Here is a 25,867-nt window from a genome sequence, read left to right as displayed (position 1 = left end):
GGGGGGGGTGGAGTGACAGGGCTCAGGACGGAGGGAGCATGCTGGCAGCAGCTGCTGTCTCAACTTCCTGGCCTACTTAAAAAGGCAATCTACTTAGAGTGGTTCAGCATACTTAAAGGGGAAATGTGCGTGTCTCTCTCTCACACACACAGGATGTGTGTCTCTGTTTCTGTCTGCCATGCTGTCTCCCCTCCCTCCATTCATGCTGCCTCGTAGAGTATGAGGCTACATTAACAACAATGTGTTAACCCTTGAGGGCTCAGTCAAGTTCTAGTTCATTTAGCAGCAAGGCATTCCCTGGGAAATATCCCACCTGCTGACTCCACCATCTCAACCAAACTTCACAATCATCATTGCTGTGTACAGTATTAAATTGTTTGTTTAAAACTTATACTGTGTATACACATATATAATATAGTCTTTTGTCTGGTGAAAAAAAAAAATTCCCTGGAACCTAACCCCCATATAAACATTAATTCTTATTGGGAAATGGGATTCGCTTAACATTATTTCTCTTGAAGTCGCATTTTTTCAGGAACATAACTACAATGTTAAGCGAGGAGTTACTGTACTAATAGAGGAAGCATAAGACATTCCATGCCAGATCAGATCACTGGTCCATCAAATCCAGTTCCTGTCTCTAATAGTGTGTAATTTCCTCAGTGCAACATTTGTCATCCTACCTTATGTATTTAGCCATTTTTATAGTGCTGTACCCAGGATGGGATCTGAGCAGTTTACATTATGAATCATGGCATTTGAATGCTCTCACTTAACATATGTAACTGTTTCAGAGTGTTGGTTTCAATCCTGCTGCCAATGATCGTAAGGGATTTTTGGCATTGACTTTGGGAACAGGATAAGGCCTGTTGTTACTGGTCATGCAGGTATATACCCTTTAAAAAAAAACATCCAGTAGTCTTAAAACACAAATATCCCATTTAGAAGTGCTATTGTTTTCTCTGGGTTTTTCCCCTTCAGTTTTCTTCTTAGTTAATCACCTTGTAGACCTCTAAACTTAAAAAAATCACTTTGGGGGCATATATTTCCCAAACTTTCACAGGTCATCCATTTATTTCAAATGTAAGCTTTACTAGTCTTTCATTTATCATCATGCCTTTTGCTTTCCTTGTTGAAATTCATCCAAACTATCTATTGTTTATACAAGGCATATTATACCTCAGGGGCTGAGCAGGACTTTCCCTTCAATAGCTTCTCCCAAATGCTGTAGTGTCTGGCACATGAACTGATAGCAGGAACACTGTCGCTCTTGATGCCATTATATATAATATGAGGAGAGCGAGAGAGAGCGAAAGCATCCTGATCAGAATGCAGAGGAGACAAGAGCTGGATGTGGGGAGGAAGGGGCAGCAGAGAGAATAGGTTGGGACAGGTACTTCAGTGGGTGAGACAGGAACTGCCTGGGCAAAGATACTGGCACTGGGAGGTAGAAATGGGGACAGCTGGGAGACTGGACTGGCTGGGTAAGGAGCTTCAGAGGTAGAGAGGAGACTGGTAATGTGGGAACTGAGGTTGGAGCCTGAAGGAAGACACTGGCAAGGAGACTGGGCCTAGGACAGTGCTAGGCGGGGGTTGGGAGAATACTGGGGTGAGGAATCAGGGATGAGAGTTGGGAAAATGCTACTAATGGGACAAGGACAAGTTGGAGGGATGGGGGCAGAGGTCTGTGACCATTAGAGCAATCCTTTCCACAACCAGGAATTGAGCCCTAAGTTGCTGAATTTCAATGTTCCTCTGAGAGTTAGTAAATATCTAGGAAATTCACTTCCAAAGAGTGTGTTTCATCCCTTTCTAGTGGCTGATCCACATAGAGAATAACAGCCTACTACTGCTATCAGTTGCGCTGTTAGCTTAAGTGGCAGAGGTCTGTGCAGATGGCCTAAAAATACCCACCCTGCTAATGACCCATGTGTGTCTCAATATGGTTTCACACCATTTTTTTTCTGTTGGCTTTTTTTTTAAGTTAAAAAAATGTCAACATTACAAAGTCAAGTGCTGCTGGCTCTTAATGGTAATTTCCTTTGAGTACCCAACTTGAAACATTGGGGAGAAAAATAGTATGTGATGATGTGATTAAATGAGGCTGAAGTAAAGTTGACCGGGCAACCTTAATTCTGGCATTTCCTAACTTCTCAACCATAACATTTTTAATATATATATTTGTGTGTAATTATTATTTATACTACAGTACTACAAGCATCCAAACACCCCAGTCAGACTGGGGCACAATCTTTTAAATGGTGATATAGAACACATTGTTCTTTCTGTGATCTGCAATAATAGTTATCCCATTTGGGAATTGAAATGGACTCTCCTGCTGTAATAGCCAAGACACGCACTTGATGTCTGTAAACAAATTATTACTTTTGAGAAAACCTTTAAATAACAATATTGCTTTCTCCTCCCACCCTCCTTGAAATGACGTAGCTTAAAATGACTGTATTGAAACAAACAAAGAAGATGACCCAGTGCAGTCATTGATTAAAGCCTGCTCCTGAAGAAGTTGGGGGAGAAAACACTCCCTAATTTCAGTGGGAAACTCCAGTGCAGAATGGGAGGACACCAGTGTTTTAGATACAACAGTTTTCTTCTAGTCTTGCAGTTCAGTAGACAATACAGCCAAAGGCTTCCTATGCTCTCCATACTGATAGACTGAACAATATGTAAATGTTAAGTTTCTGTTTAGGATTGCTAATTCTCATAGACAATCAAAACCATTAGGGAATGCATTTGGATCAAGCTTTCCCACATACCTATGCCTATTATTTGAGAGTTTTTTATTGAGTACATTACAGACAATACATCTATCTTCATGTGTATAAGAGATATGGAAAACAATAGATATATGCATATAAATTGATGCAGCTCTTATACTAGAAAAGGTGTCTGGAAAATAAAAAATGTATGTTTCATGCAAGGGCAATAATTTGAAATAATGACATCAATATAGGAATAAATACTTCATTATGTGCTCATTTAAATCTGGACAAAATTAATTTGTTCACATAAGAATATTCTTTTATTTAATAAGATATGTCAAACCTATCACAGTTGAAGAGGAATCCTGTGTTATAGAATATATCTTCTTTTCATGTTAAAGTAAACAGATTTGTTCTGTAAGCGGTTGTATCTATAAAACAGATTGAAGTAGAGGTTAGACGCTATACTGGAATCCACATCAATTTACTTTGGGATATGGCCAATTTGCATGGCACAAATATTTTCCATTATTTTCTTTGCTGCTGCTGTCTTTGTGATGGTATTTAAATTCCAGTGTTCTTTTCAAGGTAAAGATGAAGATGGAAGTTCTCTAGAAGCACTTTTGATTGAATGTACGTATTTAAGTTTATGCATACAACTTTGTTTCCTGGTTGCTCTATCTTATTTATTATTTACTTGTGTAACTGTAAGTGAGTAGGTAGAAACAAAGTTGTTCATTGTTTTCAGTTTGGAAGGAATAAGGATTACAGCTCCCTTTATTGTCAGTGGAATGATGGTTGTGCTTTGGCCTCCATATTAGAAGATGCCGAGCATTGCTATGAGGTGCTCAGCACCCTGAACTTCCATTAAAATCAATAGGAATTGGGGGCTCAGCACCTTTCAAAAGTGCTCAGCATCTTCAAGATCCAACTCCTAATTCTTTGTACTCTATACTGCTACCCCACAGTGAAATATCACCTTGATCATGTACCCTTTGCCATGCTCTTTTATGTGTAATTCAGGATTGGTAAGCGTAAATGTTAAATTGCTTAAAGGTATAGGTATTTTAATATTTTGGGGTTATTCCTATTTAATATAGGATGTTCATGAGTGCTTTATGTGTAGTTTCATAACATTTAAATGGTGGATCTTTTACCATTTGCACAAGGTCACCCAGGATGTCTGTAGCAAAGCTGGAAATTGAAGCCAGAACTCCTGAATCCCAGTCTGGTGCCTTAATCATAAAACTAACTCTCATTATATTTCACTATTTATGGTTGTGGTCTTGGCAAAAACCCGGAAGATCAGAGAAAAAACATGAGCTCAATTATTTTCAAACCTCAAGAAATATCAGATTTAGGATAATCCAATTTTTAAGTGAAAGTATGAATTTGTTCTTATATCACCTGAAGTAGTTTGCCTCTGCCTAATATACAGTATGGTACACATTCATACAGTACTGTGCTGTAAGTTGATGAGCAGAAAAACACCAAGGAAGGTAAAATAATGGCCAAACTTCAGTTCAATCCAAAGTCCTTTACCCAAGGCCAGCTTTATTATCACAAAAGGATTTAAAATGAGCAAAACACTTGATCCCAGCCATCAAAGGCCATTCTAGTTTTCAGCAAACTGGGAGGAGAGGCCATAACCTTCTCTCTGGTAACCTTTCCTGATTATTGAGTGGGCCTCTTGCCACATCCCCAGGGAGATTGTCTCAAGCCTTATCTTCTTGAGATTGAGCCAGGAGTATTTCTTTATATAGCTTCCAACAGGTAGTCCCATGATATTTAGTCAGTTGACCCATTTCTATTATGTGCCCTTTCTGAAGACTACAACTCCCAACAATGAGCAGCCTTAAAGGAGCTACGTCCCTATAACAGATGTTCTGCCTGCCCTTGCAGACCAGTGCTCTGTTACACTTACGTTGTTAAAACTTTTGACTGTTAAAAAATATTTTATCTGAAAATACAAACTGATAATGAGACGTATTTAAAATATTGGGGGCCAGAGGTGGGAGGCACCTGCTCCCCTCTCCGATCACCTCTGCGAGTCCCTCTGCATGACTAATCCATGTCCTGTGGTGGGGATAGAGGGAGAGGAGTTTCCTGGCAGAAAGAAGGAGGAACCTGGGATGGTGGCATTGTCTCAATAAAGAACTAAAATTCTAAAGCACATTACCAGTTTTAATGCTTGTCTAACTAGCATAGACACCATTAAAAGGAGATTGAAATGTGCTGATGAATAGTTGGAGACAGTGGCATCAGAGCTTGATGGCAATTGTCAGTGTGTGTGACCAACTGTGGGGAATCTGTTTTGGGATGGATTTGTATAGATATGGGTTTTTACCCCAAGTGACTCCACTTCCACACCCATATACTTCTGAGAGGTTACAAACCCTATCTCTATCAGTAGACAATGCTGCAACTGTAACATTTCTAACATAGAGGTGTAGCATAAACTGGAGTAATATTTTTCCTTGTATAGTTATTTCCAATGCAGGAAATGAGTTGGGCATTGCCTATTTAAAACATTGTGAAAGTGTTTCATCTGCTAGAAATGTTTCATTTTGTAGCTTTTATTTTTATTTAAAGTTAATTTTAGTGATGTTACCCCATCGAGGGTTCGGCTCAGGCAGCTATAGTCTCAAGTTCAGCAGAGTTCTCTCTGCTTGCCATAGATCTAGAGCTCATAGGAACACATGAAACCATAGGCCAGTAACATACAATCATGAGAACAAGGTTTACTATCTTTTATCATTTTTATTACAGTTACCAACAAACTTATGAATGTCACAGCATCTACAACTCCTTGATAGATCCATCCAGTTACAGCTACAGACATATTCTCATCCTCCTAGATAGTGTTAGAGTCTGATGGTTCTCTTGTGGATTGACCATCAGTACAGGGATGGTTCCTGCTGGAGTTCTCCCATAGGAAGCTCAATTTTCCTGCTTTGGACACCCCCTTTTTTATAATGTGATTCTGTCTATACCTATGTTCTTCACATGGAAGTGTCAACCCTCTTTTTTCCCTTATTGGTCTGTGTCCCCTAGAAACGTAAGGGATCCCAAATGCTATAGGTTGTATAGGTTCTCTTTATTCTCATTAGCCTTGACGCACAACTTGTATCCTGTGTTAAGGCACATGTTGGAAACAGATGTACCTCTACAGCATTTTTATTATTTAAAATTAATCTTCCAGCTAATTTTTCACAATATTACCATTTGGTACCACTTTTCCCATAATCTTAGGGCATTGGGTTATTATTTGGTCACTAACTTATGTCAGCATTTCTTATCTCCAAAGCCTAAACTAGGTAAGCTAGAATCTGGAAGGCCTCAACCTACAGGTCTTGTGTTTCAGCCTTTCTGACTTAGATATATAATAAATTATCAATCTAAATACTGATCAATGTTATACTTCTATAATCCTACAATTTAACTCTATTTAACATACAATGATTATATATATCATGACATGTTAATTAATCATAACATCACACAATACATGGATAATAAACTAAAATCATTGGCTAAAATGTAAAGTATGATTACTGCTTTGGCATTATATGGAAACATATTGTATATAATTAATAGAGTACTTTTGTTCATGATAGCTACTAGTTTGTCAGTGTCAGATTGGGACCTTGCTTTTACTAGGGGTGGGTGGGAATGGAGAGAAAAGAAAATGGGGAGGAAAGCAGGAGAAGAAACATTGCAACAATTTTGGGCAACCTATAAAACTGTAAATCAGTATATTTTACTTAGGTTGCATAGTTGCCTGCATGCAGTTTTATTGAACATAGAACCTATTAGGTTTGACATTGGTCAAGAAATTAAGGCTGCCTATTTAGATGCAGATAACTTAAAATACAAAGCTGAGCTTGTTTAGATCATTTCTGTTAATTTAGAAAGAGAGATCATTAATGCTAAAATGTAACACAGCAATAGATTTCTCTGTAATGCTAAAGGTTTTCCTATGTTTATTTTCAGTCTGATTTCTTGTGTTTGTCTCTTTTCTCCAAGGGAGATGCATTAGCAAAGCGTGGCTATGTGATGGAGATATTGATTGTGACGATCAGTCTGATGAGGATAATTGCGAGAGCTATATGTGTGGACCACCAAAATATCCTTGTGCTAATGATACCTCCATCTGCCTACAGCCTGAGAAGCTCTGTAATGGGAGAAGAGATTGTCCTGATGGATCTGATGAAGGCGACCTTTGTGGTATTTTATTTTTAGGCACACTCACATCTATAAAGAATTCAAAATTATTTTGTTTCCCTAATACCACTCGATATTTTCTGTTCCCATCTTTCCTTTCTAAAGAATCTTATCTTAGCAGGGTATTTACATTTTCTGACAAGTAATTTGTGCATTTTATTATAATGTCCATGTTGTGCTTGAAATTGTATCAAACCTCTCCAAAATGAAGCCTGGTGAACAACATAGGTTCTTAGATTAGAGAACCTATCTTTTAACCTCTTAAAACATCCCTTACAAGGTACATGGTTGTAGCCATAAGCAGTAGAAAAGATCTCTTACACATATAAGAACACCTGTACTTAAGTGTGCCTATAATACTGTTAGACCACACAAACTTAACCACTGTTGAATTAGGTCACTACTTAGATGGGAGGGTTTTTTGTTTTTTTTTCAGAAACACATTAGTATGCTGCAAGTTTGCGTTTTTTTATTATTCCAAAGGTGTCATTCTTCCTTCTGAGTCAGTACTGAAGATTTGCCATAGCATGTTATTAAGATGCACTGTGTTCATCCTTTAGCTGAAATGTAAAAAGAGGACTGTTCTGACAGAGCATATTCTATCATGCTGTCCAATATTATCTCATTGTTTCCGTGTACTCCACCATTAGTCTTTTTGTATCCATCTGTTCTTTCTTATATTTTACTTAGAGTGTAAACTTTTGGGGCAGGGACTGCCTTTTTGTTCAGTGTTGGTACAGTGCCCAGCATAATAATGTCCTGCTCTGTGACTGGGGCTTCTAGGCAATACTGTAATATATATAATAAATAATGAAAGGGCTGAAACGTAGGAAAGGAGAGGTGATTACAGGAGTAGAGGTTTTTATATCCTCAGGTGTACAACTCCTTGTTAATGGGAAATGTGCTCTAGTAAAGATTCTTTGGCTTGAGAGACAAGGCACATGATGCTTTCATTAACCTCCAGCCAATAGTTACCTCTTTAGGGCCCATATATGCTGCCAGAACATCACATAAGAGTCAGGACCATATATTTACCATATTGCTGAATTTAATAAACCATGCATAGCACTTTTTATAGACTTCAGTTAGGCCTTCGATTCAGTGCATTGAGCAAGTTTGGGGGATCTGATGAGGCAACTAGGAAGTTTGTAGGATCTGGAAAGGTAGTGTCATTGACAGAATGGAATAGAAATCTGTGTTTGAGTCAATGGCAGTTTCACGGCATGGTTTCCTATCTCCACGGGAGTTTGGCAAGGCAGCACTCTGCCCCATCATTGGTCAATATTGGCATTAATTAGTTGATTGGTAAGCTTGAGGAGGCAGCTGTCGGTGGCTTTGAGCAGAACACCATTCTGCTTTGAGATCTCTAATATGCTGTTGACACTCTGTTGTTGACTCAGTCTGGTGAATTGCTGAGGTTGATGGCTGATCTAATCGGGCAAGAAGCTACACACTTTGGACCTTATGAATCTGGATAAAACTAAGTCCCTGACTATTTCCATCGAACAGCCTCCAGCACTAGATACAGCCAACTCACTATTTACTTGTCTGGACGGGACATTGAGCAGGTGGCAACTGTCAAATATTTGGGCATTATCATAGACCATGCTAGAAGTTGCTTGAAAGATGTGGACACCCATATAGCAACAGCTGCTGCCAGGTTTCAGGCATGCTTCAGTGGCCTCAGTGGTGATGTCTTGCCAAAAAGCTGGGGATCTATAGAACCACAATTATACCAACTCTGTTGTATGGCAGTAAAACATGGATCCCGAGGAAGGCCAAAGAACACTGGTTTTACATTTTTGATTCTCATTATCATCATCATCATCTGCTGTTCCAGATCAAGTGTCACAACAGGAACAGAAATGAGGATATTTGAAGCCAAACCCAGCAACCACCTCTATCAACACTATTTTCAGCAGCTTCCGTGGTATGGACATATTATTAGAACAGATGATCAACAAATTCTGAATCATGTACCAAGGAATACCACTACAGAGATCAAGCTTTGGTGGTGCGATAAGATTGCCAGTGATAGACATAACTGACATAAACATAGCCAGACCACCTTAGGCACCAAGGCAGAGATTGTTCCGGGTGGCATTGGGACTGCAAAGAGGCCTTGTTCCTTTGGGATTTTCTGTGATGAAGATAATGATAAGTTATTTGACAACAGCGGTTTACTACTCATTTACTAATTAGCATTAGGGTATTTATGACTGTTGCTTTAAAGTGTTAATATGCATTGCAGGATATTGGCAGCACCCTGGCCTATCAGTATTATTTTAATTAATTTCCCCCCCTTTTTTTCCCCATCATTGAGAACCTTGAAGTCTGGAAAAATAAAAGGACTCTAAGAAGAAAGGGAACTGCTTTAAAAAAATCACGAGGGAAACTGTTCTATAGAAGGACTGCTGGATTGTATACACTTTTTTGTGCAGATGTAAAATTCAGTTTTAGAGATATATGTGAATCAGAATAACTAAGAGGCATGAATAAATTAGAAGATTCAGAAGAAAATCTAACTTCCAGTAAATAAATGCATTAGTGCACCTGTCCTGTACTCCCAAAATTCACATTGACATTAGTACTTATAGGAAATGCAGGACTAGCTCCTTAATGTTCATTAGTGTTTGTTTTCACAGCATTCTTTAAAAAAATAAAATAAAATGGAGAACTAGGTCCTCAATTTCCTTTCACACTGGCTTCTTTGACACCACTATAATCACCACAGTGATGCACAAATGTAACTGAGAGCAGACTCCGAATCTGTTGGGAAAAAGCATGCCCTTTGCCTCCTAATCCCAGAGACCCTCCATGCATAGGTTTAGGAAATACAAGAAACCTCAAGACACAGAAGACTCAGGGAACAGAAGGAAAAAGGAATTGAAGCCTCGGATTGCTGAAGGAATAAGGCACTTTTACAGAGCCAAGTGTGCTGAGACACTAAATGCATTCCAAGACTTATTTGGATTTAGTGTACACTGGTTAGGAACAGAAAAGGATATCACTGAGCTAAATAGTCTTTAGCTAATTTAAACAAAATCCAAACATGTGAAGATATGAAATGTACAGTTAGGGCATCCAAACAAACCTTAACTCTGTCCTGTAATAACACCATGCAATAGCTATACAGTTACAATGAACACATTTTAGTGTTTGTAGTTCCAGCTTAGGTTAGACACATAGTGTTCCCCCCCCCCCTCCTTTCCTCGTGGTGTCACTGCAGGGCAGAATTTGGACACTGAATGCTTATTTTGGAGAGAATTACAACATCCCTGTAATGTATTTTACTCTGAAATATACTGTCAACCTTAAATAAACTGACCTATCTTAATGTAGCTTTTGTCTGGAAATTCCGTTGTTCTTTTTTCCAATTATTAAAAATAAAAAACGCATACGTGAATAGTAAACAAGAAGCCCAAAGAATGGTAGCATTAAGTAAATGAGAAAAGAAGTGTATCATCCAGTAAATACAAAGTGAATGCGTGAATGGTAAAATACCTTTGATAATCTGTCAAAATTTATAATCTATATTGTAGTTCTACAATGGTAAAAACTTGCTATCCTGTAACAATAATGCAACCTCAGATGTGTGCAAACTGAATGCACTACTTTTCTGTATAAGTATTCCAAACAAATAGTTGTTCAGCCAGATTTAAATTCAGTTTGTGATTACTAGAGGTTTTTAATTTCTTTTATTACTGAGACGCTCTTAAGAAATATAATATAATACAGCTGATATCGTTTGCAATTCTTAATGTTCTTTTCCTGTTATTTCAGATGAATGTTCGCTTAACAATGGTGGATGTAGCCACCAGTGTTCTGTAGTTCCTGGAAGAAGAATTGTGTGTTCCTGCCCTCCAGGACTTTATCTAAATCCAGACAACAAAACCTGTGAAATTGTGGATTACTGTACCAAACATCTTAAGTGTAGTCAACTGTGTGAACAGCACAAACAGAGTGTCAAGTGCTCCTGTTATGAAGGCTGGAAGATCAATAATGATGGTGAAAGTTGCACTAGTATTGGTAAGCTGAGATTTAGGGCTTCTTCACTATTATAGGGTTCCTTATTCCTTCTAATAGGAAGTGTAAAAACAAGTAAAATAAGATTAAATGATTGACTGAATGTCAGCTCCTGGGATCTGAGATCCACTTTCCTTCCACTTTGGACCTCGGTAGAGGAGAGAGTCAGGACCATAACTTTTAATGGATGGTGTCATCTCTTCCATGGGAATAGAATCATCATAATATTATAATTGCGTTATTTATTATATGCACTGAAGTAGTGCCCAGAGGCCCAAATCAGGAGAATAAGGACCCCAGTTTGCTAGGTGCAATATAAATATAGAAAGACAGTCCCTGCCCCTGCCTAGAGGAGCTTGGATATTAAATGAAAGCTCCTGGGTTACCTACAGCAGTGGTTCTCAGCCTCTCCAGACTAATGTACCCCTTTCTGGAATTTGACTTATCTTGTATCCCCCAACTTTCACCTCACTTAAAACCTACCTGCTTACAAAATCAGACATAAAACTACAGAAGTGTCACTTACTGAAAAGTTGCTTACTTTCTCATTTTTACTGTATAATTATAAAATAAATTGATTGGAATATACATTTTATATTTACCTTTCATTGTATATAGTATCTAGAGCAGCATAAACAAGTCTTCGTATAACATTTTAGTTTGCACTGACTTTGCTAGTGTTTTTTATGTAGCCTGTTGTAAAAGTAGGCAAATATCTAGATGAGTTGATGTACCCCGGAAGACCTCTGCATACCCTCAAGGGTATGCATACCCCTTGTTAAGAACTGCTGACCTAGAGCTTCCACCTGCCATTAGAGAATTGTTCCTTACAGTTATTTTTCTAATATTTTTGTCAACTCTGATTTTAAATATCTCAAACTATAGTGCTTCACCAATTCTTTTGGGTCACTGTTTCACAGTTCATCAGATTTCACCATTAAGAAATTCTTCCAGTTGTTCACCTTTTTCTCACATCCATGTCATGGACCGTTTTTGAACCAATGATCTAGAAATGAAAGCTTGCGTATCACATTATCAGTCACCTGAGATAATTTAATTAATACCCAATTCAGATATTTTGTAAATGGCCTATTCTAAACCATCTAATTTGACAGTAGCTGAGCTAATTCAAACATTTCATTACATCTCCTTTACATTTATGGTGCAGTCACAATTTAGTTCCAATTAACAGCATGCCAAAGTACAAATTACACCTTATCAAAATAATGATTTTAGTTCTTCTAAAATAATGAATTAAGATTAAAATGTATTCAGTAGAACTCAAATCAAAGAGTTCCTTGGAACTCCCATTGGATTAGATAATTCTTATTGCGTTTTCTTCAAATTCAGTAGGAGTTTGTTTGCTTATTCCAAAGTAGAATTTGATTTGAGCTCTTTGATTTAGTCCAGATTATTCCCATTGTTAACTCTTAGTCGATTTTTCTGGGTCATTTTCTAAATTTCTGCTACCTTTTCTATTAGATACAGTTCATTTCTCTCACCTTTCAAATCACACAGAAACCACCCTGAGCTCCATCCACAATGGAAAAAGCATTTTGAGGCATTCATTTTTAATCTTTTCCCCCCCATTCCACTGACCAATTTAAAGATATTTACTACTGGGATCAGGAATATATATTCTTTTCCAAGGAATGTCCCTGTGGGTGCTCCACTTTAGGAGAATCTGCACCCTTGTGCTTGTAATTGGAGAATTTCAGTAAAGTGCCTGGTTGGGGGACACAGGCACTGTTCCCATCTTGCGCTGCTTCTGGCGGTTACATGGTGCTGTGCAACCAACCCCCCTTCAGTTCCTTCTCTACCGCCATTGGCTTGAGATAGAGCAATGGGCAGTGCCTCTCAGTATTATCTTTAGCTTAACTTTTATCTTTAGAGTATTTGTTTTTAGAACCCAGTTAGTTAGTTAAATAGTTAACTACCCTACCTCTTTCTTACTTTATTTATTTATTTTTCTCCTCTTAGGAATTTAAATTTCAGTTATTAGTATACCCCTTAATATAGTACAGTTACCATCCCTCATGGGAGAAACCCTATTCAAAGGGGCATGGCTGGCTCCCCAGGTTTTCAACGTTGCCTCACTTGCCAGTCTTCAATCCCGATTTCTGATGGACAGTGTGTCCACTGGCTTGGTGAGACACACATCCCACAAAAGTGCTCCCACTTCCATAATATGAAGGCTTGTACCAGGAAAGCAAGGAATTTACATCTAAAACTCCTCCTGATGGAGAAGTCTGCACGTGGTGTCCAGTCTGGGATCATGGACCCCTCCTGGTCTTCAACAGTGGTATCTGACAAAGGTTACCCATCTCTCTGTCAGAGGAAGGAGCACTCCTCCAAAAAGGAAACAAAAAACAGTCTCCAACCTCCCCTTCTCCAGAAGCTGCCAAAAAGAAGCATTCCCCGACCCATAAGACCTCCTCGGTACCAACTTCACCAAGACCATCCACCTCTGAGGCAGCAGGATCATCCAGTTCCATAGATACTATGCAAGCCAAAGACTCTAGGTGGACGAGCTCAGACAAAGGCACAAAAAGGAAACTTACAAGCCCTGCCTCAGTACCGCAGCAGCTGCTTAGACATGTGGCAATGAGCAGCTCGGCAGTGCTACGATCTATAGTACCACCTCTTGCCTCCACAATGCACAGTGCACAACCCTCTGCACTGACTACTGCGGTAAAGGCATTGGTACCACCATCAACAGCCTCCTCAGTACCAATGCCCTCTATACTGCAGCAGTTTTTCCAGCATAAAGAACTTTTGGTCTCGTCAGCACCAGAATCCCCACTCCTCGGTACCGACATTACTCCAGTACACTCAGTATTATGCCAACTTACAACACCAACCAGGTCAGCTCCTCCTTTATCCAGCAATGAGGAGGAGGCTGATGATCAAGGGAAATCTACTCTTCCCATAACTCCTTGCCTATGCAGACAGCCCTCAGACTGGGCCTACTAGAACAGCATCAATACCACCCAAGACCTGAAACTCAAGGATGGTAGAGTTGCCATCATCAATGCCATTCCTACCACACTGGTCCTACTAAGAGCCCTGGGCAGTGTACCACCAACACTACCCTAAGCCTCAGAGTCCACACAAGGAGCAGTCGAGGCAGTCTCCATCATCCTTAGTATTTGGACCCTCTGAATCCCCAGAAGAAGCAATCAGGGAACTGGATGAGACCTCGGATCAGTAAGTCCATCAGCTGCCAATTCATACCCCCACTGCCCATGACAGGGGATGACTTTATACAGTTCCAAGAACTGCTTAAGAGGGTCACAGACTCATTGGAGATACCTCTGGAAGAAGTTGCGGAGTCCCAACATAAGTTGTTGGATATCCTCCATACTTCAATCTCTTCCAAGATAGCTTTTCCAATAAATGAGGCTCTCATGGCCGTAGTCATGTGACAAGCTTTCTGGCTCCCTCTATCAGGTTTTCCTGAAGAGGTACAATCTACTGTTGAGGGCATATCATTCAAAGGCCCCAAACTGTTCTCAACAAAAACAGCTGAGTCCCTAGACAAGTTGAAGGACTCCAGGATGACACTGAGATCCTTGGGCATATATACGCCTACACAAAAGAAGAAATGGGAAGTATTACTCAGCACAAAGAACAAGATCTGCACCCTACACCCAGCCTCAGAGACAATACTACCCGCAAAGGTGGAGGCAGAGACCCACAAGATGGAGACCATTCCCTTCTCAGCCCTCAATATCCCAACAACCTCCCTCTAAACAATAGTTTTGAGAATTTGGTCAAGGAGCAGAGACACCTCCCACGCTTTCTATTGCTGGACTGATCCAACTCCATCCATCCATCCATCCAGAGACCATCTGACCCCATTCCATGCAGCATGGTGAAATGTCACATCAGACAATCTAGACAATAGAAATCAACCAGGTTGGCTATTCCACCCAATTTACCTCGATCTCCCCTACACACCCTGCCTCCCCATTCGTCTCAGGGACCTTTCTCATGAACACCTATTATGACAGAAGGTAAACCATCTCATACACTTGGGTGCAATAGAACCAGAATCTGCACAACAAGAGGGAAGGGTTTATGCTCCCATTATTTTTTAACCCAGAAAAAAATGGAGGACGGAGACACATTTTCAACCTAAGAAGACTCAACAAATTCATGAAGACTCAATGATTCAGGATGGTCACACTAGCAATGATAATTCCAGCACTAGAACGAGGCCCTTGACCTCCAGGATGAATATTCCTCATAATGATTCTTCCCTCACACAGGAAGTTTCTCAATTTTGTTCTGGGAACAGATAATTTCCAATGCAAAGTACTCCCTTTTGACTTGTCCACAGCTCCACGGGTATTCTCAAAAGTCTTCACTGTGGTAGTGGCTCACCTCAGCAGACAAGGGGTCATATATTCCCCTATCTGGATGATTGCTTATTCAAAGCCTAGACTTGAGAAGAGGCACTAGAAGCTACTTCAAAGACATTAGCTCTCTTCACACAGCTGGGTCTACAAATAAATCAACAAAAATCAGTGTCCACACCTGTGCCGATACTGGAGTTCATCAGGGCCTACCTCAACTCTCTGGCTACAGCCTGTCTGCCCACTCACAGATTTACTCCTCTTGTCAACCTAATCATTATAATGCAAGCCAGCCCACAGACATCAGCCAGGATCTGCCTCTAACTGTTAGGCCATATGTCAGCAATGGAATTTGAACTTAAGAAATTGAGTCTCTCAGTGAGCTTGATCAGAGTGCACCTCGTAGCAATCACAGCATTCCACCACAAAGTGAGCAAGTTCTCGATCTTCACCCACCCAACCACTAAACGCTTTCTCAAGCGTCTTCACAACCTTTACCCCAAAATACAAGCCCCTACTCCATTATGGGAACTCAATCTGGTGCTGTGATGCCATACTGAGTGTCCTTTTGAGCCATCATGAGCATCATGTTCACTTCTCTTCCTCTTGATGAAGGTGGCTTTGTTCTCCCACCCAACGAGTAGGAGAAGTGGGGGCCTCCAAGGCACACCCCTTCATTCACAATATTTTTCAAAAACAAAGTTACCCTAAAACCACATCCCAAATTCTTATCTAAAGTAGTTTCCTCATTCCATTTGAATCAACCCACCTATCTCCCATCGTTCTACCCCAAGCCCCTTGAGAATAAATAAGAAGCAATGCTTCATACTCTGGATGTCCACAGTGCACTAGCATTTTACATTGAGAGGACAAAGTCTTTCAGAAAGTCACCAAAGTTATTTCTTTCCATCACGGAACTATCTAAGGGGGGACGCCTTATTCAAACAGAAGTTGTCTAAATGGATATCCAGCTGCACTGACCTATGACCATCAACAGTTACAACCCCCATTGGGGACTGAAAACACATGCACTCTCTGCCTCGATAGTCTTCCTCAACAATGTGCCCATTGTGCAAAGCCACAACCTGGGAATTAGCTCATATGTTCACACATATGCTCACACAGAGCAACACTCATCATCAGGTGCTCTATTTGGACTTATGGTTTTATCAACTACCATGATTGCTTTCTGACGGCCCTCCATTCCACCAAGTGGCACTGCTCTACTATCACCTAAAGTTGAGCACCCACAGGGGCACTCCTGGAAGAACCTCAGTTACTGCATAGGGTAATTAACCTTCTCTTATTCAGGCACTCTTTAGGTATGCAGATGCTAGAATCTCAAAGACTGAATCTCTGACATGTCATGTTCAAGTGGTTCTGTATATTTGAACCATTTCATTACTCTCTGTTGCAACTTTTTTATAAGGATACTTAGCCTTATTTCCAAATGACACTGAATCTACTATAATTATTTCTGTTATAAGCATTAATCTTTTTAATATGCAAAATTCTTATAGTGTTAAAGATGGAAATGTCAGTGATTTCAGGAAAAACAGCTTTCAAAAAAAGATTGCATTAAAACTACAACAACAACATTTGAAAGTTATACTTTAATTTAAAACAAATAAATACCACCAAATGTTGAAAATAAGGAAATGCACAGAAAAGTTAGTCCAAACATTTTTGTTAACTGACTCCTTACCCCATCAAAGTTTCTCCCAGATAAGATAATTTTAAACCTCTATTTGATTCACCCATGCAGTTTTTGATGAGGATTTACAATAGTGGTGTCTTTAGTGTGGGTTCATGGGTTTAGTTGCACCCCAGAAATCATGAAACCAAGGGTGGAGAACTAGGCAAGCATACACTTCTCTTGACCTGGTGTGAAGGGGACGCTGCGGTGGCAGGGGTTGGAGAGTGAGCCCACTGCATACTTACTCTGCAGCGGCAGCTCCTTTCCTGCGGGGCTGGGCCTAGCTTCCTACTCTGAGCATTGTGACCCGGTGCACAGGGTAGCAGCACCACTCAGGTTTGGCCTGGCCACCCTTCCATGATTATGGAGGGGTGGCCAGGCCAAATTTGAGTGAGTGGTATTACAACCTGGCAGCCAGGCCAATCCTGACTGGCACTTCACAACCCTTCCTACACACACACACACACACGGGTTCCCCAGGATTAGGGTTGACATGCTGGAGCTGAGGCACTGTGCCCCCTCAACCGTTTAGTGTAGTGCACCCATTGACTTGGGAGGCTGTATCTGCCCTTGATTTACAATCTTAAACTCATCGGCACATAGATTTTAATCAAGGAAAATAATGTTAAGTATGACCCTTGCCATTTTAGATTTTTTAAGTCAAGAGAGTTGCTTTGGTTTGCTAATGATCTGGCCCACCTTTTGCTCTTTTCATTTTTAAAAAAAGACCACAAATTTTAATCAACCTAATATTACTTCAAATGACTGAGTATGTTCAAACAACATTTTGGCATTGTGGTAAGACACATAAACTGGGACAAATTTAAGTTTCATTTAAAAGTGTCTAAACCTATTCGCTCCATTAGGATGGCATGAGTATAACTGGGAGTGAAGGTTTTTTTTCTAAAATGATTCAAAAATATACTGACTTTCCTGGAGCTGTGTCCATTTACAGCAGGGTTAAAACTGGTGTTGTGAGACTAAACATCACCCACACTATAAAACTTCTTCCCATCGCACTCTAAATGCACATATTGGGGCAAACTTATTCCTAGCATAATTGCATTGATTTACATTGTCTTGAAATGGGGAGGAGATTGGTCCGTTGTACTAGAGAGCTAACTACTAATCAGGTTTCCAATGAAATTGTTCTGAGGGGAATTATTACTCTGATCTGAAACTAAGTTTGTACCATATAGAATATCACTTTGTGGTATTCAGTCAAACATATCAATAGCACATAGTACTAATAATACTTAAGATAATGATATAGCACTTTACTTTTCAAAAAATTGTACATTTACCTGTCTACCAGAAACCTAATATGAATAGTACAAATGCAGGGTGGGCTCTAGTTTTTTTGCTGCCCCAAGCAAAAAAAATTTTGGCTGCCTCCCACCCCAGCCCTGGGCTCTCACCCCCCGCCCCCACCAGTGCCCTCTCCCCAGCACCCCCTGCCGCCCCAGCCCTTGGCTCTCTCTTCCCCCCCCCTGCACCCCCTGCCACCCCAGCGCTGGGCTCCCCCCCACCAGTGCTGACTCTGCCCGCTTCTCCCTCACCTCCAGCCAGTCCGGCTCTGGCAGGGTTGGGGTAAGCAGTGGGGCTCCCAGGCCACGCCTCAGCCCAGGGTCCGTCCAGTCAGGGCTCCCGCCTCCAGGAGCGGCCAGGACCCAGGAGGGCAGAACCGGGGGACTGCCCCAACAGGGGGCTGAGGATCCGGGGCAGGGTAACCTCAGAGGAAGTGGAGCCCCAGAGAGTGGGACCCGCATGGCAGTGCTCCGCCCTCTATGGCCCCGCTGCTGCTTCTGGCCGCCTTGCCGCAGTCCCTGGGCGGCTCAGGCTGCTTCGCCCAGCCCTGTCTGCGGCGCTGGGGGGTGGCCGCCATGCGGCACCTGCAGGCAGCTCCGTGTGCCCCGTGGGGTGGCCCTCAGCTTGAGTGTCCCCCACTCGGAGCCTGCCTGGCCCAGCGACAAGGTGCGGGCACTGCTCTCCTGTGGCGCAAACTGCAGTGGCCCCAGGGCACCCCCCGCCCAGGATGTGCTGCTGCTGCCAGGGCCGGCTCTAGGCTTTTGCAAAAAAAAAAAAAAAAAGGATGGCTGGAATGCCGCCCCTTAAATGTGCCGTCCCAAGCACATGCTTGATTTGCTGGTGCCTAGAGCCGGCCCTGTACAAATGTGTTAACTCAGGTTAGTACATTACTCATGGTGAGGGTACTAGGTGGGTGAGAGTTCAATGCCTGCCAGTGGATGTTTCCCAGAGAGATATCCTGAAATGTAGAATAAGAAATGAACAAAAATCACTACCCTAACACAGTGGGGAGTCTTTGTTTCTTTTCTTGTTTATATTTCTTTATTCCCTTCTTTACTCCTGTCTCCATCTTTAAATCTTTCAGTTTTCCACCTTTTTTCTCATTTCTGCTGGCATTCCCCCTTGCTTCTATTTTCTTTTCCTTCGATGTTTTTCCATTTTCAACATCACCCTGTTTTTATCTCTTGTCATCTTCTTTGCTGCCTAACTCCTTCTCCTCTGCTCCGCATTATGTTTTCTCTCCAACAGCAGCGGAGGAGGGACAGAAGAGTAAAGCACCAGCCCCAGGCTACCTTAGAATGGAGCTCCATGCTGGGTTCCAAAGAAGAGATGTTTTGTTAATTTAAGATTTGTATTGTTTGAATATGAGTACCATACCAAAAGAGAGGCATTATTCACATACCAATTGAATATAAAGAGTGCATTCTTTACACTCGCCCCGCTCATTTCCCATTGTAATACTTCTGCACAATAATGACTGGTGGGATATTACAGTTACACTAGAAAAAAATTCATTAGAAAAAATTGAATGTGGTAGAAACTCTTCTCTTGAGAGATATTTAAGCCCTATGTTTATATTCAGCCTTTCAGAATTCAGTATAGCAAAAGACAGTTAGATGAACTTTCAATGTAATTTTAGTAAGAAAAGCTTGTCCTAATTTCTTTAAAAACTACAGCAACTCTGCTTCACATATATTAATGCTTTCATTTTTTCCCCTCAAAAAATCATTGAATCCTAACTTTATTCTTGGTTAAAATATCTATTTACTGTAATATTCAGGGATATGGGTTTTTTAGGTAACTGAAGACTTCTGAATAAGAGACGATCAATGAAGATGTAAATGTTGAATTTCAATATTTAGGAAGCTAGGGTACCAATTTGCTTTGGAGGTACGGTTCGAGAAGGCACAGTACACCTCTACCTCGATATAACGCTGTCCTTGGGAGCCAAAAAATCTTACAATGTTATAGGTGAAACCGCGTTGTATTGAACTTGCTTTGATCCACTGGAGTGCACAGCCCCGCCCCCCCCCGGAGCGCTGCTTTACTGCGTTATATCCGAATTCGTGTTCTATCTGGTCGCGTTATATCGAGGTAGAGGTGTATAAGGTAACAAATAAATCTGGTAATGCACATCAGCCTAAGATCCAGTGACACTGACATTTCAGTTAACGACCCATCTAAAACAAAATACCAGAATAAAAACATTTCAGGAAAATTATGATTTACTATTTGTCCCACATTTTATTTTCTTCCATGGGTGGTTTGCGTAGTCCAACTTCTCATACCAGATTATATTAGAAAGATTTAATTTTTTTTCAATCTAGGATCCTCCTGCATATAAACTCTTCTATGACATAGCACGATATTTCTCTTTTGTGCATCACCTGCATTTCTTTATTTATAACTTGTATATGCTGAAGAGTAATTGTGTACACATAATAAACCATGTTGCCTGTAAGCATGTTTTTTGTCAAATATATAATTATTTATAGAGCAAAGAAGCTTTTTTGTCCAGCTCTATTTCTTAAACATTCTTTGTATTACTATAGCAGAACTGTTGTTGCCATGGTTAAGGCTGCATTCTGTTTTGCACTTAAAACAGTAGTTAAACCCGTAAAACAGAATATACCTGGCCCAAAGTTTCAAAAGATAATCTGTTGAGTAAAACCTGTATTTTCTGCCCCAAGAGACTGGGGGCGGGGGGAGCGCAGGGAGGGGAGAGAGAGTGAGGGGGGAGGGAGTCTTGAAGACAATTGGTTAATTTTAGTTCCTAAATTCTAGTTGATTTAAAAAAGGGCCAAAAATTTCATCTTCGGAGTTTGCATGATTTTTCTCACTATCATAACACAATCTTTTTTGTGCCACAGTTAGCCAATGAAGGACAAGATTTATGATGAATAGGGTACTCTACACCATACCTGCTGATTTGTCAAAGATCAGGAGTTTCATTAAATTGTTCATCAAGCTTAGGAGCTTTTCACCTTTGTGATGCAACAGCTACTAACGTTGAAGAGCTTGTTCATCATCATATAGTTCAGCCAGTTCAGGATCTACAAAATCAATCACTACTTTGACAAGTATCAGGAGCTTTGTGAAAGTGCCAGTTGGCTCATAAGCAGATAGTGCTTTTCATGTAAGGAACCATTCTGTTGGAGATTATTATTTAATATTCTACAAGTCACAACTGAATCTTTATGTGCAATTATTAGCTAATGGAGACCATGAAAAAGTTTAGTTTTTAAAAAGGGAAGTGAAAAGTTCCTTTTTTGCAACGTTTTGACTTACTCTGCTTTTCAACACCTTAGGAGGCACTGAAACCCTGCCTGTTGTCATGTTCCCCCAGTACGCACACCATCCCAAACTGAGGCCTAGTATGGTAGAGGAAAAGAGATTTTACTAGTCCAGCAGCTTTATTGTTGCATTGTAGAGGAAGATCTTCAAGAAAGCAATGTCTGTTTTCCAAAATAAAATAATATTTGCAAAAGTCTCTGTTCTTCAAAGTAGAGCTCTTGAATTGGCTGGATAATTTCATTAAGATTTTCTTGTTTTGCTCCAGACCCGGCTGGTCACTTTGACAGCGATCTTATTCTTTGTGAAAGTAGTCATTGCTGTGTACGTACATAACATACTTAACACAAATCCACAGCTACAAGGACATAAAAAGTGAAGGCACCTAACATTACATTCCTTTTACTCATCCACCTAGAGATGTACATTTCACCACTAGAACAAATGCCATGCACCAGACAATGCACAATATCCTCAATTCTGTCTCAATAGAGAAGCCAGGTTCTAGCACCCTTTCCAGAAACACATGTGAGTATGATTTTTCAAGAACAGTTCAGAATGGTTAATGGAGCGAAAGTCTGGTCTGTTTGTGATGGTGGTGGTGAATTCGAAGAAGTTGTGTGCTGTTACATGCCTTTATTTTACATTTCCTTGTTTTTGTGGTTTTGTGTTAGATAAGTTGTTTATGCAGTTTAACTCACACAAAATAATGTTTTGTGTATTATATATGTTGCAGTATATGGTTTTCAACTAATTGTTAATTAGAGCAATACTAGATAATTTTGAACAGACTTATTTTCTCTGAAGCATTTAAGAAAATAAAAACTTCACCCCAGTTCTTATTTTAGTTTTCTGACCTTTCTGACTTTTTTTCTGACCTTAATTCTTGAAGTCCAGGGAGGGAGGGCGGGAGTGGGGAGGGGAGGAAAGACACTCCACCACTGTCAAGGCTGTATCCCCACTTTGAACTTTAGGGTACAAATGTAGGGGCCTGCATGAAAACTTCTAAGCTTAACTACCAGCTTAGCTCTGGTCCCGCTGCCACCGTTCCCTCCATGGGAAGCCTTGAGAAACCTTTTACCTATTCCCTGGTGAATACAGATCCAAACCCCTTGGATCTTAAAACAAGGAGAAATTAACCATTCCCCTCCTTCCTCCCACCAACTCCTGGTGAATACAGTTCCAACCCCCTGGGATCTAAAACAAGGAGAAATTAACCATTCCCCCTCCCACCAACTCCTGGTGAATACAGATCCAACCCCCTTGGATCTAAAACAAGGAAAAATCAATCAGGTTCTTAAAAAGAAGGCTTTTAATTAAAGAAAAAGGTAAAAATCATCTCTGTAAAATCAGGATGGAAATTAACCTTACAGGGTAATCAAACTTAAAGAGCTCAGAGGACTCCCCTCTGGTCTTAGGTTCAAAGTACAGCAAACAAAGATAAACACTCTAGTAAAAGGTACATTTACAAGTTGAGAAAACAAAGGAAAACTAACATGCCTTGCCTGGCTATTTACTTACAAGTTTGAAATAGGAGAGACTTGTTTAGAAACATGTGGAGAACCTGGATTGATGTCTGGTCCCTCTCAGTCCCGAGAGCGAATGCACTCCCAAACAAAGAACACAAACAAAAGCCTTCCCCCCCCCCAAGATTTGAAAGTATCTTGTCCCCTTATTGGTCCTTTGGTCAGATGCCAGCCAGGTTACCTGAGCTTTTTAACCCTTTACAGGGAAAAGGATTTTGGAGTCTCTGGCCAGGAGGAATTTTATAGTACTGTACACAGGACAGCTGTTACCCTTCCCTTTATAGTTATGACAACCACTTAGCTCTCATCCAGAAGACATTCTTTGTGCTGTACCTGTGGACCACTGACTGACTGAGTCAGATATCCTTGTTGTTAATATCAATTCAATACCTTTAGTTGAGGCAGGTGAGCAGAAGTCTAGATTGGACTGCAATATATATATATTTGCAAGATTTACTCTTTGTTAGAAAATGAATGAGCTAGTAAGACTTACAAGTTCTATTATTTTAATCAAACTGTTCCTCTAATAAAGTACTCTGCCATTCTTGTTCAGATGTGTGTGCCTCATATCAGTAAGTCTACTAAAATTCTACTCTTTATTATATTTTTAATGTACAATCCATTGTACTTCCAGATCCATTTGAAGCTTTCATCATTTTTTCCATTCGTCACGAGATCAGAAAGATTGATCTTCACAAGCGAGACTACAGTCTCTTAGTTCCTGGTTTAAGAAACACAATAGCACTTGATTTTCATTTCAATCAGAATTTACTGTACTGGACGGATGTGGTGGAAGATAAAATTTACCGAGGCAAGCTTTCTGAAACTGGAGGTATGAATTTAACTTTTGACTTATTTTAGTAGGTCCTTAAAAATAGAGTTCCAGACAAAATAATGCAGCCATAGAACATCAAACTTGTCAGATTCTGGCCAAGCTCCTCTCAGAGCGATTGTTTTCGGTTATATACAAACTCAGGCAGGAGTCACTGGTTTGGTTATGCTCGGCTTACAACTTGAATATTATCTTTGGAACTGTAAAGTCTAGAGACCTTAATTTTTAATCTGATACTTTAGATTCTGGTGCACAATATTATAGCTTCCCTCCCCCTCCCCCGCCTTAACAAATGAAGAAATACGAGGCCTTTAACATGGTGACCCAACCACACTGTATGTGGTCCTGGCCTATAGCACAACATAATCTCACAGTGTATATAGAAATACTTACATAAAAATGTTTTCTAGGTTGATGTGCAACTATGCGTTTTTTCATTGAAGACCTAGCAAACAAAATCACACATTATTTAAAGGTTCAATATGTTCAGAAATTTGATTTTTAAATTTCCCTTCATTTCTTATTCCTGTAATGACCAAAAATGTATTTTGTACATGAGCATATACTCTCACTGCTTGTGAAAAAAGAAAAATAACTAATGAAGATAAATATCATAATGTCAGATTAGCTATTATGTGATCTCTCACTGAAAAATATGCATTAGGACTCATTAAATGGAGACAGTCTTAACTATAGCATCAGAAAAATGATATACAGTTTTGCATATTTTAATTATTTTTGTTTAGCTGGCAGTGTGATCAGGCATTTATCACATTTTAAGTGTTGTATCTCTGTTCTAACTCTTTTATATACTTTCAACCTTTTGATCTTTGTTAGGTGTGAGTGCCATTGAAGTCGTAGTGCAGCATGGTCTGGCCACTCCCGAGGGTCTTACAGTAGATTGGATTGCAGGAAACATATACTGGATAGACAGCAATTTGGATCAAATTGAAGTAGCAAAATTAGATGGCACTTTGAGAACAACATTAATAGCAGGCGCTATGGAGCATCCCAGGGCTATTGCCTTAGACCCTAGATATGGGTAAATATACAATAGTTCATTTTTCATGATTGCTTATAAAAACACTTTGAGGAATAATCTTGAAATGTATGAATGTTTGTTGGTTTATTTGAAGTGAGCTCTTACATTTAACCTACCTTTAACAATGCTTGAAGAACTAAATTTTTTGGTCCAGTGAACCAGGGCATCAGGAGATGTAGGAGTCAGTCTAGGATTGGCTTTTTTATTGACTCACTGTGTGACTGTGGGCAAGTAATTTAATCTCTCTGTTTGTTTCTCCATCTCTAAAATAGGGATAATAATGTTTACCAGCCTTTGTAAATAGCTTGTAGATCTGCAGATGAAGAGTACTATATGAGTTCCAAGCATTATTATTTAATAATAATCAAAAGCAAAATATTTACTAGTTAAACTGGTTAATTCATTTATTTTACCCAATAGCATACAGAATTAATTGCATTTCTGATGGCTGTTTGGATGCATATTTAATTGAAGGTAGTCCTAAATTCATATGTTAAAAAAACAGTATATTCTTCTATTCCACATAATACTATATGTGATTTGTAGGTCTTTTTTTTTTTTAAACAGTAGTGTATCTGTCCTGATACTATGGAAAAAATGGTCTAGTGTTTCAGTACACTACAGCCAAGTCAAGTAAGGGTAATATTAAACAAATGTCTTTATATTTTTCAATTTTTTTGTTGGTTTGCTCTATTTAAAGTTTAAATGAAATTCATAAATACATGTGACATCAACTAAGAACTTAGCTTAGTGGAGTCTCTCGTCCTGATTGTCCTTGAATGCAGCTGCAAACAGGGAATAATTTAGTTGGCAAAAGTGAAGTTAAATCAGTGTAAAGCTGGTG

At 39.9% G+C, this 25,867-nt stretch overlaps 1 protein-coding gene across 1 annotated transcript in view; it reads left to right on the top strand.

Annotated features, from left to right (window-relative positions):
* LRP1B (LDL receptor related protein 1B) overlaps positions 1-25,867 on the top strand; it is a 1,261,104-nt gene that overhangs the window by 779,841 nt on the left and 455,396 nt on the right. Inside the window, exons 22-26 of the mRNA XM_065561615.1 lie at positions 3,309-3,353; positions 6,747-6,947; positions 10,728-10,973; positions 23,784-23,981; positions 24,819-25,023. Of these exons, the coding sequence (XP_065417687.1) occupies positions 3,309-3,353; positions 6,747-6,947; positions 10,728-10,973; positions 23,784-23,981; positions 24,819-25,023 (895 nt within the window). The remainder of the gene's footprint in view (positions 1-3,308; positions 3,354-6,746; positions 6,948-10,727; positions 10,974-23,783; positions 23,982-24,818; positions 25,024-25,867) is intronic.

Source organism: Chrysemys picta, chromosome 11 (genome assembly GCF_011386835.1).
Source record: "Chrysemys picta bellii isolate R12L10 chromosome 11, ASM1138683v2, whole genome shotgun sequence".
NCBI classification, from domain to species: domain Eukaryota; kingdom Metazoa; phylum Chordata; order Testudines; family Emydidae; genus Chrysemys; species Chrysemys picta.
This window is presented reverse-complemented; position numbering and strand designations above follow the sequence as displayed.